Source organism: Alligator sinensis, unplaced genomic scaffold (genome assembly GCF_000455745.1).
Source record: "Alligator sinensis unplaced genomic scaffold, ASM45574v1 scaffold1238_1, whole genome shotgun sequence".
Lineage (NCBI taxonomy): Eukaryota > Metazoa > Chordata > Crocodylia > Alligatoridae > Alligator > Alligator sinensis.
The window spans coordinates 669876-690271 of record NW_005842436.1 but is presented as its reverse complement, the minus strand read 5'-3'; the positions used below and the strand labels follow the sequence as shown (position 1 = coordinate 690271).

At 48.4% G+C, this 20396-nt stretch overlaps 1 protein-coding gene across 1 annotated transcript in view; it reads left to right on the top strand.

Moving 5' to 3' along the window:
• The window catches only part of TTL (tubulin tyrosine ligase), a 51666-nt gene that overhangs the window by 18372 nt on the left and 12898 nt on the right, over positions 1 to 20396 (top strand). The window contains exons 3-7 of the mRNA XM_014523051.2: positions 94 to 172; positions 1845 to 2077; positions 3903 to 4038; positions 4213 to 4482; positions 17839 to 17982. Coding sequence (XP_014378537.2) covers positions 94 to 172; positions 1845 to 2077; positions 3903 to 4038; positions 4213 to 4482; positions 17839 to 17982 — 862 coding nt within the window. The remainder of the gene's footprint in view (positions 1 to 93; positions 173 to 1844; positions 2078 to 3902; positions 4039 to 4212; positions 4483 to 17838; positions 17983 to 20396) is intronic.

Genomic DNA, 20396 nt, shown 5'->3' with positions numbered 1-20396 from the left:
CCTACATTACCAAATTTCCTGTGCAATTGACAGGTTTTTTTTGTCTTTCTTATCGAAAAGTTTTGTTTCTTAACTCTGTTGTTTTCTTTTTAGGTCATGAGCCTGGACTTGTACAGATGGTAAATTACTACAGGGGAGCTGACAAACTTTGCCGCAAAGCTTCTTTAGTAAAGTAAGAGCTTTGTTTAAGTTGTTAAGTAGTCGTGGTCTTCCCTACGCATCATTTTGGGGCTGGGGTAGGGGTGGGTTCCCTTGAGTGCCTTAGCCTGCTGGATTTGCAAAAGTTGCCCAGTGGGCTTGCTGTGACGGTAGTTCCCCCCCATCCCCCAGCAGGCTTAGTTTAAAGCCCAGTCCAGCAGGTCAGCCATTTTGGCTGAGAAGAGCATCCTCCTCAGTGCAGTGAGGTGGAGGCCCTCTCTTCCCAGCAGACCACTGCCTCTCTCGCCAAAGAGTGGACTGTGATCATGGAAGCCGAAGCCTTCACGATGAAACCAGCACCATAGTCTTTGGTTCACCACCGCAATCCTCTTCTCCCTCCTCAGCCCATAACCTGAAACCAGGAGGATCCAGCAAAACACCACCTGTGCCCCCAACCCTCTAAGTCCTGCTCCCAAAGCCCTGTAGCCTCTCATGACCCAGCTGGGATTGCTCCGAGCTGTGTCATTCATGCCCACATGGGTAAGGAGCATAGGGTAGTGGTCGGTGGGCCGGATGAGCTTCAGGATCCTCTCTGCTGCGTCCCGGATACAGGTTCCCGGGAGGCAGCAGACCTCCTGGGCTGAGGGGTTGGGGTGCCAGATTGCGCCCTCAGTCTCCCTCAGGAGAGAGTCTCCTACAATGACTACTCTACATGTGGCTTTAGGGAGAGTGAGGATGGTAGCTGTGAGTGGTCCTCCCTTGCCTGCAGGAGCTGGCAGCTCTGTAGACTCCACTGAGGCTGCAAGAGGTTTATACCTGTAGCAAAACTCCAGAGGGAAGGGGACCCTGGTGCAGCTGGCCTTGGGGCCATTGACTACCTTTGTCCAACCCCCTGGCTGAACAGTGTGGGAGATCCTCGAGTCCTCCCTTGTCCTGGAAGGTTACCTTGGTTTACCCTCGGCCTCCAGGGGGTGAAGGGCCTGGCAGTAGGAGTCTATCTCCTGCTCTCCATCCCTGATGGTACGCAGTCTTGACTGCATTCTGGAGCTCTTCTATTTGATGTCCCAGAGGCTCCAAAGTGGAGCACACCTCGCAAGGGGAGGTGGCCATGCTCTCGGTCCCATGTGCCTGGAATCGTGTCAGGCAGCCCCCACAGCCGAGAGCCGGCGGGGGGGGATATGGGGATCTCAGAATGGAAGGAGAACCTTGCTATATTCCCTCATCTCCTTTGGGTCCTAATGGACCTGATCCAAAGCCCTGCCAAAGACGGTGGAAAATTTTCCACTGATGCTGGTGGGTATGGGTTCCAGTCCTTCGCACCCTCTTGGAAAAAATGTGATTTGGTAACATCTTTATTAGAAAGAGGAGTGATCAAAAACACCAGTAGGAGAGAGGCATTTATATGAATATTAATCTTGCAGTACCACTATCATTGATAATTTTTAAATATTATATTTCAATTATTTTTCCCTCCAGTTTTTAAGAAACTTCATCAAAAATATGCATCGTAAAAATATTTAGTATAGACTGTGCTTAAACCCAGGGCTGTCCAACTTCTGAGTGGCCAGGGGCTGCACTAACCAATCCTCACCAGCAGAAAAAGGCCTAAAAATGTTAATTGTAATTATATTTATTTTAATTTTGTTGTCACATATGCTGATTTTGTATGGGTTTAACCAGTCTAACACACTGCCTCCTCCAACCAGGCTCATCAAGACCAGCCCCGAGTTATCAGAATCTTGCATGTGGTTCCCAGAGTCTTATGTGATATACCCAACCGATCTAAAGACTCCAGTGGCCCCTGCTGAAAATGGAATTCACCATCTTATAAACAACACCAGGACAGATGAAAGAGAAGTGTTCCTAGCATCCTACAACAGGAGAAAGGAGAGTGGGGAGGGCAATGTGTGGATAGCCAAGTCCTCTGCAGGTGCCAAAGGTTCGTTTTCTGTTGCAATACCCCAACTTTGCTTTGTTCCTGTTGTTTAAAAAAAACAGTATGTGGATGACCCATCACCCAGCTTTCACCCACTCAGAGTAGCCATGTACTCAGTTCTGCTGTATCTGCATAGCAGCTGTGGCAGCAAAATTGTAACGCTTTTTACTTAAATATGATACATTTTCCTGACTTCAAACATGAGTCTGTGTCAGTTGGTGAAGTGAAAGGAACTGCAGTATTCAGCACAGAGAAACGGAAGCTAAGGGAGAAAATTGGAAAGGAATGTAGAATGCAGTCTGAATTGTCTGGAAAAGTCCAGGAAGCCTATTTGAACCATTTCTGATAATAAACAAAGTTCATTGGTTAGGTTAACCCTCCACATAAGGGGTCAGCAACCCACAGGTCAGTTCCAGCCCATAGAGCCATTTGTTTTGCCCCATGGACATGGGGCTTCAGCACCATTTGGGGGGGGTGGGGGGGTGGCATCCATTGCTGTTCCCATGCTGCTGCTGGGAAAAGCAGTGGCAGCACTTGCCCTCCCACCTGCTTCTAACTCGGACAGAATCAATTCAGCTCACAGTCTAAAAGGTTGCTGATCACTACTCTAAACATATAGAAGAGCCCAGGTCCAGGTCTGTTCTGCCTGCTGAACATCTGTGCACAGCTCTTCCATTCTTGCAGCCTAGTGTGTCTCCAGAGCATGTTAGTGTGCAGCTGGAGGTTATCTACCAACAGTCAAAAGGAAATTCCAGGTATGTGGTGGAGGAGAAGGGAAAAGGGTGAATGCCAACTCATCAGGTATCTGACTCAGGGCAGCACAGTACATGCCTCCATCTTGGAACCCTACTCTGCCCTGGGTGGGGGAGAAGGAAGAACCACTGGCTACCTCTTTTCTGTCTATTGGTAAGGGCATTGTCCCAGAAGACCTGGAATCTAGGCTCCTCAGCAGCAGGGGATTCGAACCCACATCTTCCATTTCTGAGGAGTGTGCCCTGGCTGCCACACTATGAGTAAGCAGGCCTAAGACTATCTTCCCTGTTGAAACTGAACCACTGGATGAAAGAGAATGCAAGAGTCATGGACCAGAAAGAGAGCAAACAAGGGATTCTGAGCGAAGCTCATGGAGAGGGCACTACCCTGAGATCAGAGGGGAGCTTGCTTTCTGGTGCTTGCTTCCAAGGCTATCTTTCCATTTTTCATTAAACAGTCATTGGGTAAAATGCATAAACAACCTTGGGAGCAGGATTAAATGCTAGAAGCAATGGGGAGGCTGAACTAACTGAGCTTGGGGGCCACTTTAAGCATAGAGTTGTGGTGGTGGTGATGTGTGTTCCTACCAAACTGACTAATGTGGGAAAGGTCTGTGTGCTGCATGTTTCCTTATTGTGTGGTTTGTAGAGTCCTAGCTCCCCAAGTCTGTGTTCCACAGAGATCCCTTTGATCCTGGTTATACTTTGGAAACAACAGATTTTGTCTCTTTTCGTATTGTTCTGTGACACAACAGTGATTAAATAAAGCAACACTGTTTGCTAATTGTCTCTTACAATATTTCTGTGCAGTAGTTTGAACAACTTTGTGGGGTGGGGGCAGGGGTGGAGGGAGGAGAAAATGGAGGCTAAAAAGCACACTTTTTGAGAAGATTTAGCCAGGAAGACCCTGAGAACTCTATGTGCATGGGTGTTTCAAAGTCTCAATGTGCATGATACACTGTCACTCTTAAAAATATAACCTTTTTGTCTGGGAACTTGGTTATCACTAGGAACCTTGAAGGACGTGTATCAGCCATTGAAATTTGCTTTAATTTACATTTTTGTTTTTATTTTAGGTGAAGGAATTCTAATTTCTTCAGAGGCTACTGAACTTTTGGATTTTATAGATGAACAAGGACAAGTGCATGTGATTCAGAAATACCTTGAAAAGCCTTTACTCTTAGAGCCAGGTCATCGCAAATTTGATATTAGGTAACCTTTTCTACTTACACTTTGATTGCTTTCCCAAGCCCAAAAGATGTGTGTGGAGGAGGGGAGGTGGAGGAGTATAATGTAGCCGGAAAAAAAACATAAAGGTTCAAATGCATTTTATCTCATTTAAAAAAATGACTTAATGTTGTTGTTTTTTTTCCTCCTAATTTTTAGAAGCTGGGTTCTAGTGGATCACCAGTATAATATCTACCTCTACAGAGAGGGTGTCCTCCGGACCTCTTCAGAACCGTACAATAGTGCTAATTTCCGAGACAAAACCTGCCATTTGACCAATCACTGCATCCAGAAAGAATATTCTAAAAACTATGGAAAATATGAAGAAGGGAATGAAATGTTCTTTGAGGAATTTAATCAGTATCTGATGAGTTCTTTGAACACTACGTTGGAGAGTAGTATTTTATCACAAATCAAAAACATAATAAGGTAACTTCTTGCTGCTGATGTTTGCTTGTGTTATGATCATGTTCAGAGGTACAGCCAGGATCCCATTGCAGTACAGGTAATACATTCCATGCAGTCTCAGTAGACCCTGGAGACAAAAGAACTGTCCCTGTTTCCTAAATGTAGGATGAGGCATGGGGATTAAGTGATTGCTTGAGGTATCACAGGATGCAGCTATTCACAGGAAATTGATCCAAGATCTGTAGGGTCTCAGACCAGTGCCAAAGGGTGTGTCTGCACTCCAAATACATGTCTGATGCTCTCAGACATGCTACATTGTTTTGCTTGCGTGCCATCTCCCAAGCAGGAGGCAAAGCAGCCACAGCCATGCAACAGGGTGGGTGGATCTGTCAACTGGCTGTCCTCCTGATCAGTGCTAATTAGTCCACCTAGAGAGCCATGCAGATGTGGCTACACTGCTGATGTGGGCAGTGGTGCTTGTAGAGCAGAATGGCACCTGTGAGTGTGATGCTGCCTGGGACAATAAATGTGTGGTATGGACATGGCTTCATTGTTGCTCTCTTGAATGTCTGGCTCCTGGGACTGAGAAAATCTGTTGAATTAATTAGTCAGGGGGGAAATATTTTGTATTTGGGGGTCTATAATTTAATTTCACTCTACTTTTATGTTAGATTATGTGAGTCTTTGTGTTTTCTGGGGTTTATTAGAATATGAATTGTAGGAGATCATTCAGATGTTGCTGCTGTTTTCAGTTCAAAAGAGCATGAGATGTTTACAAGCTCTGGGGAAAAGATGGATTCTGTGCAGAAAAGCTCTGATCTCAAGGTTGTTACTCCTCTTCTCAGTAGCCTTTGCTCCCTGAGCCTGGTCACTGAAGTCAGCAAAACCAGCTCCCTCGATTAAGGCCTTACAGGATCAGTCTCCTTCACTGGGCCACATACAATGGGCAGAGGGGAGAAAACAGTCACTTTAACACAGTCCTCTAAAGTGAAATATCTGATCTCCTTTTGATTTACGAGCTTTTTGTGGATAGCGGGACAAACAAGTTTTTTGATAGCTACATAATCTCAATTCAAAATGAAATAGAAAACAACAATATCTGTGTGTCTATACTTCATGTGGAATGAATGCCACTGCATGGAGTCTGCTAGGGTTTCTGTACCGGGATTGTATGTTTTATAATGCACCTGTTTTTGTAGGAAGTTTAGATTTCTTTTTCTTTTTTCTTTTTTTAAAGAAATGTGTCCCCTAAAACAGTAGATAAACTGCTGCTTGTACTTACAACACAAGTATATTCACTCACTCACTCACTCACTCACTCACTCTCGTACACACACAAGCGTGTTTGCTTGCTTATAAGGTGATATGCCTCGTTTATAAGGGTGATATCACCCTGAGAAATCCTTGCCTGCTGCATAATTTCTGGACCATCATGACTACAATATCACTCTTACACTACTATGTTTATAAATACACTAGCCAATTGCCTGTCAAGAATGATGGGGGAGTGGGGGGTGGGGGGATGGAGCCCTGGGTCCCCCCTGTCTGGGCCTGTTCTCCCTTCCCTCCTGCTGCTTGGGGTCTGGGCCCACTCCCCCCCTTGCCTACTGCAGTGGCGGGGGGAAACGGGGAAAGGGAGGAGCAGGCCTGGGTCCGAGGGTGGGGAGAAGCCAGGCTGCCATGGCAGGGGGACAGGAACAGCAGGCTTGGGACCAGTGCAGGGGTGGGGGAGGAGTGGGCGCAGGCCCGACGGGCAGGAGGCTCACTCCTCCCCTCCCCCTGCAGCTGCTGGGTTGGGCCGGTCACCCTGGGCCCCCCCTGCTGCTCGGGCCTGCTCCCCCCACCCTCAATGTTGGGCCTGGGCCCACTCCCCACCCCACACACACACACACACACACACATTGGACCCGGGTCTGTTTCCTGCTGCCCCCACATTACCTGCAGGGATCAGGGCTGGCCTGACTCCCCCCTTCTGTCCACTCCGCTGTTGCCTTCTGTCAGAATGCTTCTTCGCGCTCTGATTGACTGTTTGTCAGCCAATCCGAGTGCAAATAAAGCATTACAGACAGACAGACTTAGGCTTTTATAATATTAGAATTTTATGTTTAAAACTAGCAAATTGTCCATCATGAATGATGGGGCATGCAGGTGGAGATGCAGCGCCGCCACCCAGTGCCCCATGGTGCCACCACTCTGCCTCTGGCCCCGTGCACTAGAGTGGGGCGGGCCAGCGCCAGCAAGGCCAGTGCTGCGCAGCCAGCACCCTGCTCCATCCCCACCATCATGGTGGTGCTCTGCCGTCCCAGTCTGTCCCTGCCTCCCTCTCTGCCTCCAAGGAGCAGGTTGGGGGGAGGAGGGCGAGACCACCGCTGACCTTGTCCCCCCCTCTCTGGCCCCTCAGTCCTGCTGTCATGGCGGTGCTCCACCTGGTGTGTCTGTCTGTGCAGAGAACTCTGGTTGTTTCAGTCAGTATTGTGATTGGCTGCCAAGACAACCAATCAGAGTGCAAATAAACCATTAGGGATGGACAGACTTCGGCTTTTATTATATTAGAATGCATTACAGGCAGACTTGTTGACTTGTTAGTGCTGTCTCCGGTTAGTTGCCCAATGCATTCCCAGTAGAAGATGTTGTTTTTGATTGTTTACAGCTTTGCCAAACTTCTACTGATGAGACTGAAGTTTTCATGCTGAATGGCTGCCTCAGTCAAGGTGAATCTTTTTGGAAAGCTTCAGTAAAAACAAAACCTTCAGCTGCTTCTCAGATGGAAATTGGAGAACACGACTGTTTTGCCTTGTTAAGGAAAATCTATCAACCATTTAGCAGAGAAAGGCTTTGCACGTGCTCAGTCGCATACGTGCTTTACTTAATGTGCATTAAATCTAGTATCTCCAGGCACCTGTAAACATGTGGGGAGGCTGTTCCAATGCATTATACTTACAGCATGTCAGAGCAGACTCGATTTGAGTCTGCTGGGGTGTGCTAATTAACACACTTCAGCCAGCCCCTGCATCTCATGTATCAGCATCCCCACATTTCAAACTGGCAGCATCACACTTTAAATCTTATTGGGAATGCTGACACATGAGATACTGTAGGTGCTTTACTTAGCGCAGGTCTTGGAGCTGCTCTAATTAAAGCACCCCTCCATCCCCAGAGCACTTGTAAAAACGCCTTCCATTGTGAGGTACTAGGAAAAAGTGCATTAGAGTGTCTTAATATGCATTAACTAAAGAGTACCTTTTTAAGTGATGTTTAAAGCACAAAAGCCTATTTTTAATGTGCATTAAATGAAAAGAACTTTTTTTATGCAACACTTTAATGTGTGTTAAAGTGCACATGTAGACATGTCTACTGAGTATGTTCCATGTTTTCACAGTTCCACCATAGCACCTGGACAGTACCTGCACTGTCCCTGTTGAGCAAGCTCCAGTCTAGAGGCTCAGGGTCTGAGTAGAATCCTCCTCGTAGAGCTCTTCCTGGAACTGAGAAGGGGAAGAATGTGTCTTTGCCCTCATTGTTGTTCATCTGGAGCCAGGGCACAGAAGCAGCAGCTGCCAGACTGATATGGACTGGACAAGAATTTGGGTTTGTGCGATGATGAGGAGGGATGGATTTGGACAAGGAGATTGGGACTGTGAGAAGGGAAGACTTGAAGCCTTGGTGCATACAAAGGAAGATTGGGGGAACTGGGCGAGGAAACTTGAATAAGGCTTCTATATGAGGGAAATGGGGAAGACCTGAGATCAAACAAGGAGTAGAGCAAGAGAGACTCAATATGGCCGGCAAAGAGAGTGGAACTGGTGTTGCAGTTAAAAACTGGATTTTAAGGGTGCATTGGCCATCATCTTTGTAAACTCATGGCGATCAGGACAGGTCCCGGATGATTGGAAAAAGGCAACCATAGTGCCCATATTTAAGAAAGGGAAAAAGGAGGATCCAGGGAATTACAGACCAGGAGGAACAGTCAGCATGGATTCACCAAGGGCAAGTCATGCCTGACCAACCTGACTGCCTTCTGTGATGACATGTATGGCTCTGGGAGGTCATAGGGGGTGTGCATCCCCGGATCTGCACACACAGCAGGGCAGACTGCCTCTGTGGGCTGAGGCTTGGGTGGCACTGGGCTGTTCCCAGCAGGGGGCTGGGCCATGCTGCACTTGGGGTGGGTGGTAGCGGCACTGGGAGGGGGCCTATAGGAGCTGCTGCAGCCACCCCAGAATTTGGCATAGCCTCCGATCTCCCTCCTAGTGCCGCCTGGTCCAACACCCACACCGGGAAGAGTTCGGAGCTACCCTGGCCCCAGCCCGCAGTGGCAGCCCACCCGCACGCAGATCCAGAGGCACTTGCTCCCCATCCCTCATACCCTCCTGGGGTGCATGCAGCAGCGGAAGCACAGAATGCACTCCCCCTGCCCCGCCATTCAGACCCTCACGGCTCTGCCGGAAGGGGGTGACTGCAGTGCCTCTTCACTGTAGTCTATTGCCTGAGGGTGGCAGCCCAGTGGCCAATCATAAGAGCGGGCTGGGGAGGCGCCATGATGTGCTGTGTGGGGCCAGTGGTGCCTGGCACGTCCCTCCCCTGGGGAAGAGGCGAAGTGTGGGAACGCACCACGGGAGATGCCGCAGGATGTGCTCCATCCCCGCCCGCCTGCCTGCACATACCCCCTACAATCTTTCTAGGTACCTCTGGTTGACAACCCCTGACTTAGACGAATTGGAGGATCAAGCCAGAAGGAATCTCATGAGGTTCAACAAGGACAAGTGCAAAGTCTTTCACTTAGGACAGAAGAATCCCATGCACCGGTACAGGCTGGGGGCTGACTGGCTGGGCAGCAGCTCTGCAGAAAAGGACCTGGGGGTTACAGTGGACAGTAAGCTGAATATTAGTCAACAGTGTGCCCTTGTTGTCAAGAAGGCTAACAGCATACTGGGCTGCATTGATAGGTGAGTTATCAGATCAAGGGAAGTGATTATTCCCCTCTATTCAGCACTGATGAGGGCACATCTGGAGTACTGCGTTCAGTTTTGGGCCCCCACTACAGAAAGGATGTGGACAAATTGGAGAGAGTCCAGAGGAGGGCAACAAAAATGGTGAGGGGGCTGGGGGACATGACTTATGAGGAAAGACTGAGGGAATTGGGCCTATTTAGTCTAGAGTAGTGGTTGTAAACCGGGGGGTACCCATACCCCTAGGGGTACTTAAAAGGGTCGTAGGGGGTACACAGAACACCATGGGTGTGCGCACACACAGCCACAGCACAGCACATGGGCAGCCAGGAATGTACTGCAGCCTCATGGAGAGCAGCTGGGTTCAGCTGGTAAGTTTGTTGTGGGGGGAGGAAAGGGGCTGGGGCAACAGCTGCCTAGGCGGGGCAAGGCATGGGACTGAGCAAAGGGTTGGGGGGTGGCTCCTGCCACTGTGCACACCCTGGGAGGGCATGGGGGGAATGTGCCCCCAATCTGTGGACAGGGAGGGCCAGGGCCATATTGGGCTCTTCCCAGCAGAGGGCTGGGCCAGGTTGCATTCAGGGCAGGCGGCGGCATTGGGTGGGGGTTTGGAGGGGCTACAGCAAATTCTGGAGTGGCTGCAGTCCTGTGTCATCATTGTCGCCCCCCGCTCCCCCGCCCATAACTCTGCTCCCATAGGTCCCCGTGGTGAGGGAGGGAGTGAGGCTGGAGCAGGGGCAGGAGCTGCACATCCAGGGCAAAGCATGGGACAGAACCATGACTGGTTTATCCAGGGATTGTGGTGGGTGGCAGCTCCAGCCCCTGCATGCATCCCTGGAGGGCGTGGGGTGGGGCGCGTGCCCCTGGATCTGTAGGCTGGGGCCAAGGCAGCACCGGGCTGTTTCTGGTGGCTGGGCTGGGCTGCGCTGAGGGGGCGGGGCAGCGTGCTACAGTCAATTCTGGGGTGGCTGCAGCTCCTCCTGTGGTCCTGCTCCCAGTGCTGTTGCCGCCTGCCCCAAGCACAGCCTGGCTCAGCCCCCACCAGGAAGAGCCCAGCACAGCCCCAACCCACCCACACCCCATGCCCAGATCCAGGGGCATGACCCCCACATGACCGGGGGGTGCGGTGGCGGGACCTGCCGCACCCCGGACAAGGCGCTCATGGCTCTGTTCTATGCTCTGCCCCAGCTGGGCAGCACCTGTCTCAGCTGCAGCCCAGCCCCACTCCCTCACTGTGGGGGCCTACAGGAGCCAAGCTATGGGGGAGGCTGCAACCACTCCAGAATTCAACATAGCCCCTCCAACCCCCCTCCTAGCACTGCCACTGCCTGCCCCAAGCGCAGGCAGACTCGGCACCCCACCAGAAAGAGCCTGGCGTAGATCTGGGGGCACACCCGCCATGGTCTCTCAGGGTGCACGCAGCAGTGGAAGCCACCCACCATCCCTGCAGCTCTGCCCTGTGCCCTGCCCCACCCCAGCTAAGCAGCATCTGCCCCTGCCCCACTCCCTCACCATGGGGCCTCAATCTGCACCCACCCCCACTTAAAACAAGAAAAAAATATAAAGGGGTACATGGGCAGAAACTGATACGGAAGAGGTACACTTGTTTAAAAAAAAAGTTGCAAACCCTTGGTCTAGAAAAGAGAAGACTGAGGAGGGATTTAATATCAACCTTCAACTACCTGAAGGGTGTTTGAAAGGATGGAACTGGACTATTCTCAGTGGTGGCAGATGACAGGACAGGGAGCAACAGTCTCAAGTTGCAGCAAGGGAAGTTTAGGTTAGATATTAGGAAGAATTTTCTCACTAGGAGGGTAGTAAAGCACTGGAACAGGTTACCCAGAGAGGTGGTGGAAGCTCCATCCCTGGAGGTTTTTAAAACCTGGCTAGACAGAGTTTTGGCTGGGACGATCTAGTTGGGGGTGGTCCTTTGAGCATGGGATTGGACTAGATGACTTCCTGAGGTCCCATTCAGCCCTCACTTTCTATGATTCTGTGGTTGCAGCAATCAGCAGGATTTGATTTTCTTTATGACAGACTTGTTACCACAACTCAGTCTTGCCTCAGTCACTGTGTGGCATTTTTGTGCAAGAGGCACTGTTATTTTGTATTTCACGTCCAAGCTTTCACAGGCATTGCTGGGACTGGGACTTGGACTTGAAGGGGACAGGAGGATCATTTGAGAAGCCCTAGGAAGTGGAATTAAGATGGTCTGGACAAGCAGCCTGGAATATGGAGGATGTGGGGGACTGAGATTGGATGATGAGCCTGGAGGTGGGAGACTAGTGATCTTTGAAGAAGGAAGACTAGGATGCAAAGTCTTGCATGGATGCAGATGAGGAGACAGTGGTGGTACAGGTTGGAGGGCATGGGGTAAAAGGTGAGGTTGAGGAGTAGGTAAGGACAGAAGGGTCTTAACCCTCAGAGCCCATTCAATTCTCGGCCCTGGAAGGAGCCCTGGACCCTAATCTGGTAGCAAGGGCAGGCCATGCTCCACAAATCAGTAGTTGCTCAATATTTTTTTTGCTCTTCACTGTTCCAAGGGTGACCTCAGACCTTATTTATTGCACACTAGAAACCTCAATTCTGTCATTTTCTAAGTGACTGTGCTACTATAATACCCTTTTAATATTGTGGTCTGTATGTAACTTTATATGAAAATAAGTGATTTGTGGCTAGTGGTGCTCAAGGTCTTCTTCCAAGCAAGCATGATTTTTGTCTGTTGTTAAGGCTGAGGATAATTTTTCCCAGAGTTTTTCCACTGCTCTTCAAATAATTTTTGCAGAGCAAATGGATTTGGCTTTTGTTTCCTCACTTTTTTTTTTAATTTTTTTTTTAATTTGATTGATGCAAATTGTCAGAAATTTGTGCCAATGTTTTTTCTGAGGTTTCCACTAATTTGAGCACCTAATAACTACTTATGTGGACATGAGACAACTGGAGCCTGATTTTCCAAGGTGCTGTATATTTACAGCTCAGACTAAATGCAATGAGAATTGAAGGGGCTCAGCACCAGTATTAATTGTTGATGATGCACCATGGACAGTGGTGCAGTTGCACCCCGCTTTGATTCCTCCTTTGATTCCTGTTCCACCCAAACTTTAAAACCAGCTGCCTGGGAGGGGCAGCAACATTTCTATCAGACAGTGCTGAGAAAGTCAGTTGACTTCATGGCTCATTATCATGTCCATGATTCCTGCTAATATCTCTCCACTCCACAGATGCTAATGACCCCCTCCTGTTTTTAAGGGTCTTGATGTTCCACTGATCAAACTATCATTTCTTCTGCAATTTGACTGTCTGTTAGTCATTCCTGGTAACCTGTCTCTTCCATTTCACAGCCCAGCAGACTGTTTTAACTTTAGCTAAAAACCTTAACTCAGGTGTGGTAATATTAAGTCAAATGTAGAAAGGACACTAAAGTATGTTAGGATGCTCAGTCTGAATAAGAGACATACACTTAACTATAATGACTACAGGGCTAATGACACAATAGCTTTTGACTGTTTTTGCCTAGTTTGTTCTGTTTTTTAAACTTAATAAATAATCTAGCACATTTCAATAGTTATTTTGCTTTGATCTTTAAACTGAATAATATAGCACTATCACCCTAGCATATTAGTAAAACTTCTAGCTTCTCTTTAACTGGAGAAAAATGTGTTATATGTAATTATGTGCCACAGCATGTGCCCTCCCCCCTTCAGAATTCTAGATCTGCCCATGTGATACTCAGACATGTAAAAGAGTTGCATCATTCACCCAGTCCTCTCCATTGTGCACAGAATGGGTAGGGCTCCTGTGTGGAAGGAGCGTGAGTTTATTTAGTTGTTATTAAGTTAGTGCAATACTGAGACATTCCAGGTGTTGCTTATGAAGTTAGTTTCTACTAGTCATGTGGATTAGTCATTGTTCACAGGCCATTCCACAACTGGCCCACTTCACTGTGGCTTCTTGCCTCTCCCTCTTAAGTAACTGGTGCTGGCCATGATTAGAGTTGAGACCCTGAACTAGATAAGACTGCTGTTTGGCAGTGTTTTGAGTGTGCATAGTGTAAGAGGAGGGAAAGGGTGTAACACGATGGAAGGATGTAAGGAATATGAATGGGAACGAAAGCTATTCAGACTGCAGACAGGAGGCATGCTCTCTATTGTTTTTATTTGTTTTGTCATCTACAGTCTGCAGAAATGAAGAGGACTAAGGGTGCCACTTGACTTAGTTACAACTGCTTGTTTGACTCTGGTCCCTCACTTCTTTCTCAGACTACAGGATTCACTCACTGTCAGGCTTCTGATGAAAACAAGCCTCTCTGGTATAAAACAACAAAGTGCAGCTTGATCTAGTAAGAGTTGACATAGCTGGGTGCTAGTTCAAGGGTTGTAACCAGTGGGGTTCAAATAAGTGGCTGTATTTCTGACTCGAGAGGGCTCTCCCTCCAGTCTTTCCTTCATTTAATTTGTCTCAGAAAGCCCTGTTTCTTGCATGTTTTTTGTGGGATCAGCAGGGCCGTCCCTAGGGAGGGGCCAAATCAGGGCAACTGCCCCAGGCCCTGCACCTTGGGGGGGCCCTGCGGAGCTGGGCAGAGCAGCTGCAGTGACTCCACACTGCTGCTGGCTTCACGTCTGGCTGCTTAGCACCCCTTCCCCTGCCAAATCCACCACCTCTGGTCATTCAGCAAACGGCCCCCACCACTCCCTGCCCCTGAATCCACCATCAGCTTCCTTCCGGCCGGGGCCCTGCACAGGTTGATTTGCCCCGGACCCCATGCCCTGCTCAAGTCGTCTCTGGGGATCAGCATGGCACTGAGCAGCTAAATCACAGCCCAGCAGCTGGAGCAGGTTCTGTGGTCTTCTATGCATTTATCCCTACCCCTGAGGAGAGGAACTGCTCAAAGGCAGATTCCCTCATCTGTATGTTACTGGACATGGAGTGTATTTGGGGAGCAGTACTCTCTGCAGGAGATGGGTGTATTCCCATCCCCAGAATCTACAAACCCTTATTCCACTGCCATGAAAGCCAGATTCTCACTGGCAGGATTTTATTGCAGTGGCTTATGGTAGAAAGACATGAGCAAGCTTCTCTTCGTTTTTCCTGGGCCCTACGTGGCACAAAAGGGTGGGGACTCTGGTCCTAACTCACCTAGTCAGGGGAAGCTCTGAGTTAGCCCTGGGACAGACAAGGTGTAGCTGTGCTCCTCTGCTTGCCCATTGACACTTAATTGCTTGTGCTGCAGGTCAGCTCTGCCTTACCCCAGCTCTGTAGCAGACCTGGTTTGTGAATCGGGGGACTGTCGCTTCCTCCTTGCTTTCCTACACTGGCAAGTCTCTGCAGAAGGGAGTGGAAGCCAGCATATAGTACTGCAGCAAGTACACAACAAAGCATTCTTTGCCCCTTGGCAGATGCAGCTAGCTATGAAACCAGGGCACTTGCTGATCCTGCCAGTCATGTAAGTAATCTTTGAGAATAACCCACCAGTGGCCATTGGAGCTGCTGGGCTGGCCAGAATTTGCAGAATTGACAGGTAGATTAGGACCCGTTTCTTTGGACTTGAATTTAAATGTTAAATAGATTAGATTAATGGTTAATTAGATTAGACCTACAAAGCATGGAGGACTGGATCTACCTCCAAGGAGGAATATTCTGCACTGGTCCGGACCTACAGGGAGTGAACCAGGAAATCCAAGGCTGCAACTGAACTCCAACTAGCTACAAGTATCAAAGGACAATAAAAAGTCCTTTTTTAGATATGTGGGGAGCCGGAGGAAAAGCAAGGGCAACATTGGACCCTTGCTAAACCTGATGGGACAACTGACAACCGATGCCCAGGAAAAAGCCAACTTGCTAAATGGGTACTTTGCATCGGTTTTTCACCAGTCTCAAGGGGCACCCCTGCCCACTACAGGACAGGAACGCCTGGGTGAGGGTGATTCCTTACCCTCCATCAATGCTGACCTGGACAGGCTGGACACCTTCAAGTCAGCCGACCCTGACAGCTTACACCCCAGGGTACTCAAGGAGCTGGCAAGCATCATAGCCCAGCCCCTGACATGGATCTTTGAGTATTCCTGGCACTCTGATGAAGTGCCCAAAGACTGGAAGAAGGCCAATGTGGTGCCTAACTTCAGGAAAGGGAATAAAGTGGGTCCGGCAGACTACAGGCCCATCAGCCTGACTTCCATTCCAGGGAAGGTCAGACTGGCCGATGGCAGCATCCTGAGGGATAGCCAGCATGGGTTTGTAGTGGGTAGGTCTTGCTTGACCAATCTTATTTCCTTGTACAACCAGGTGACCTATCACCTGGACAAGGGAGAGGAGATTGATGTCCTATATCTTGACTTCAAAAAAGCCTTCAATCTGGTATCCCATGATCACATCTTGGCAAAACTGGCCAACTGCGGTCTCGGCTTCACCACAATCCACTGGCTGGGGAATTGGCTCCGTGGTCAGACTCAGAGGGTGGTTGTTGACAGAAGTCAATTGTTGTGCCCTGTGACCAGTGGGGTCCCTCAAGGCTCTGTCCTTGGGCCAACACTATTCAACATCTTCATTAATGATGTGGACATTGGAGTCAGAAACGGACTGGCCAAGTTTGCCAATGACACCAAACTTTGGGGCAAAGCATCCACACCTGAAGACAGGAGGGTGATCCAGGCTGACCTTGACAGGCTCAGGAAATGGTCAGATGAGAAGCTGATGGTGTTTAACACCGAAAAATGCAAGGTTCTCCACCTTGGGAAGAAAAACCCGTAGTATCCTTACAGGCTCGGCAGTGCTACACTGGCTAGCACCACAGACTAAAAGGACCTGGTGGTCATGATTGACCACAAGATGAACATGAGCCTTCAATGTGATGCTGCAGCTAGTAAAGCCAGCAAAATGCTGGCCTGCATCCATAGATGCTTCTCAAGCAAATCCCATGATGTCATTCTCCCATTGTACTCGGCCTTGGTAAGGTCGTAGCTGGAGTACTGTGTCCAGTTTTGGGCTCCACCGTTCAAAAAGGATGTGGAGAAGCTTGAGAGAGTCCAGAGAAGAGTCACACGCATGATCAGAGGTCAGGAAAACAGACCTTATGATGAGAGGCTGAAAACTACAGGACCCTTCAGCCTGGAAAAGCACAGGCTCAGGGGTGATCTGGTGGCCACCTATACGTTTATCAGGGGTGCTCACCAGGATCTGGGGGAATGTCTGTTCACCAGAGCACCCCAAGGGATGGCAAGGTCAAATGGTCACAAACTCCTTTAGGACTGTTTCAGGCTGGACATAAGGAAGAACTTCTTTACAGTCCGAGCCCCCAAGGTCTGGAATTGACTGCCGCTCGAGGTGGTTCAAGCACCTACTTTGAACACCTTCAAGAGAAATTTGGATGTTTATCTTGCTGGGATCCTATGACTCCTGCTGACTTCCTGCTCCTGGGGCAGGGGGCTGGACTTGATGATCTTCCAAGGTCCCTTCCACCCCTAATGCCTATGAAATCTAAGATTAATGGCTATATACTGATAACAGTATCATAAGCAGTAGTAGGGGTGACATAGCTAAAGCCTCTGCATTGCTGAAAAATGACCTGCGTGCCAATTAAATGTTTGTTTTGCCATGATGAAAACCCAAGCTAACATGTACAAAGAGTTTGTCGGTAAATCCACATATGTATGCTTATATTTTGCACGTACATGTAGTATAAGTATACATATTCTCTACACCTGTTCATTAAAGCACCACAGCCAGTGAATAACAACAAGACTGTCTGCTTGAGAGAGAGAGAGAAAGAGAAATAAATCTTATAATGGATAACAAGCATTAATTTGGAGTTGAGCGGTCACTTACACAATTGGGTTACACGGTAGTTTTGTTCTTCTAAATGCAAACAATGGGAAGGTGCTTTTGTGGACAGCATGATTAGCATTCTGTTGTGCATCCCTCTGACAGGGGTTTGGCCTTAAATGCCATTTCACTTGTATCAGATAACATAAAAAATACTTGCCATTCATCACAGCAACACTAAGAGCAGCTGCAAGGTTATGTTGAGGGATACGCTTGGACAAGGTTTGGTTTCCAACCTGCTTTGTCCTTATGGGCATTTCTTTTTTTAAGCCTGTGTTGTTCTGAAGTGTCACAGCCACATTTGGGCTTGGTCCAACACAATGGAAAGACTTCAGCAAGATTGGGATTAGACCTTTACTTAGCAAATACAGAGATATGCTTCAAAAGAAGTCAGATTTTTTTAAATAATCCAACTCTTTTTGGCTGCATGCCATAGAAAAACTAACAACTATGGGAGGAACATGGCTGTTGCTAGTCAGCACAGGAGATGTGATTTCCATTAGCTTCTCCCTGTGTCAGGCGGTATACCTAATTCCTATGCTGTATGTATACTCCAGGTTTCTAGACTACTGCTGTATTTAAACTTGGGTTTGTATCTCTCTCTTCACAGAAGCTGCCTTATGTGTATAGAGCCTGCAATCAGCACTAAACACCTTCACTACCAGAGTTTCCAGCTCTTCGGCTTTGACTTCATGGTTGATGAGGAACTGAAGGTCTGGCTAATCGAGGTCAATGGGGCTCCAGCTTGTGCCCAGTGAGCATTTTATTTCTGTAGTATGATAGTATTGTCCCATGTATGAGATGGTACAGCTCTCGGTCTTTTGTTGTTGTAGTTCTGGAGAAGGCCTTCACTTTCCTTTCTGCATGATGAACAGCTCTGGTACCTGTAGCTGAGACCAGATGTTTTACTCCAGTATGTAACCTGCTGCTCCCAGTGCTTGGCTTTCCAAATTACCTGTTTCACATGGCTCTAGAAGTGGGCTCTTTACTCTGTGTGGGGAAGGGGATTTTGTGGGGATCTGGTAAAGGGCTCCTCCTGCTCCAAGCATTGATCCTGAGATGGTGCAGAGTCACTTGGAAGGACTGGATGCATTTAAGTCGGCAGGCCTGGATGACCTCAGTCTGAGGGTACTGAAGGCACTGGCTGATGTCATTGCACAGCCACTGGCAAGAATATTTGAGTGCTCGTGGTGCATAGGCCAGGTCCTGGAGGACTGGAAAGGGCCAATGTGGTCCCTATTTTCAAGAAGGGGAGGAAGGAGGATCCAAGTAACTACAGGCCAATCAGTCTCACCTCCATCCTTGGTAAAGTCTTTGAAAAGATTATTAAGGCTCATATATGTGAGAGCCCAGCAGGAAATATTATGCTTAGGGGAAACCAGCACGGGTTCGTAGCAGGTAGATCATGCCTGACTAATCTAGTCTCTTTTTATGACCTTTTTTTTTTTTTTAATCTTTAAAACATTTTATTAAAAAAACATACCATAACAAAAGGCTCAAAATGACCTCCAACAGAGGCCTCACAAAAGGATAATACAACATTTCAAATAACATTAAAAAAAAAACCATCGGAATTGATACCATATTGCATGTCATCTCATTTTTACACAGTATATACAAACATCCCTGAGTAGTGTCTATCAAACACATATTACACGTATCATGTTAGAGGAAGGCCTTCAATACGGTATCCCACCCCATACTGATGAACAAATTAAGAGGCTGTGACTTGGATGATTACACAGGCCGGTGGGTGGCAAATTGGCTAGAGGGTCGTACCCAGAGAGTGGTGGTGGACGGGTCAGTATCAGCCTGGAAGGGTGTGGGCAGTGGGGTCCTGCAGGGCTCAGTCCTTGGACCGATACTCTTCAGTGTCTTCATCAGTGACTTGGACGAGGGAGTGAAGTGTACTCTATCCAAGTTTGCGGATGATACAAAACTGTGGGGAGAAGTGGACACGCCGGAGGGCAGGGAACAACTACAGGCAGACCTGGACTGGTTGGACAAATGGGCAGACAACAACAGAATGCAGTTCAACAAGGAGAAATGCAAAGTGCTGCACCTAGGGAGGAAAAATATCCAGCACACCTACTGCCTAGGAAATGACCTGCTCAGCAGCACGGAAGCGGAAAGGGATCTTGGAGTCCTAGTGGACTCCAAGATGAACATGCGTTGTCAGTGTGACGAAGTCATCAGCAAAGCTAACTGCACTTTATCATGCGTCAGCAGATGCATGACAAACAGAAGCAAGGAGGTGATACTTCCCCTCTATCGGGCACTGGTCAGACCACAGTTGGCATACTGTGTCCAGTTTTGGGCACTGCACTTCAAGAGGGATGTGGATAACCTGGAGAGGGTCCAGAGAAGGGCCACCCATATGGTTAAGGGCTTGCAGGCCAAGCCCTATAAGGAAAGACTAGTGTACCTGCACCTCTTTAGCCTCCACAAGAGAAAAGGTTGAGAGGTGACCTTGTGGCTGCCTATAAGTTCATCATGGGGGCACAGAAGGGAATTGGTGAGGCTCTACTCACCAAGATGCTCCTGGGAGTTACAAGAAATAATGGCCATAAGCTAGCAGAGAGCAGATTTAGACTGGACATTAGGAAGAACTTCTTCACAGTTAGAGTGGCCAAAATCTGGAATTGGTTCCTAAGGGAGGTGGTGCTCTCTCCTACCCTGGGGGTCTTCAAGAGGAGGTTATATAGGCATCTGGCTGGGGTCATCTGAACCCAGCACACTTTCCTGCCTATGCAGGGGGTCGGACTCGATGATCTATTGAGGTCCCTTCTGCCCCCAACATCTATGAATCTATGCTGCAGTAGTGCAGTAACTGCAGCCATGTGGCTGAATCCTGCCTCTCTATAGGGAGGCAGGTTACTCTGAGCTCAGCTGCATTAATTTAATTTCCAAGTGTCTTCAGTCAGAATTTGTTGTTGTTGCTGTTCATCTCCCCAAGCAAAGCAGCAGCCCAGGATAAGGACTTCAGTGAAGAAGGTTAGGCAGGTCCAGAATCTGTGTATGTGTACATGCTTGTGCATGTGCATTTTCCCCACACCAAAGTTAAAAGGAGTGGGTAGGGTCACTTCCTTCCCCTCCTCCTTACCAAAGAAGATCAAAGACTTTTGCTTCTGCTTCTGCCCCTGTACTGAGCCCACATGAGACAAATGA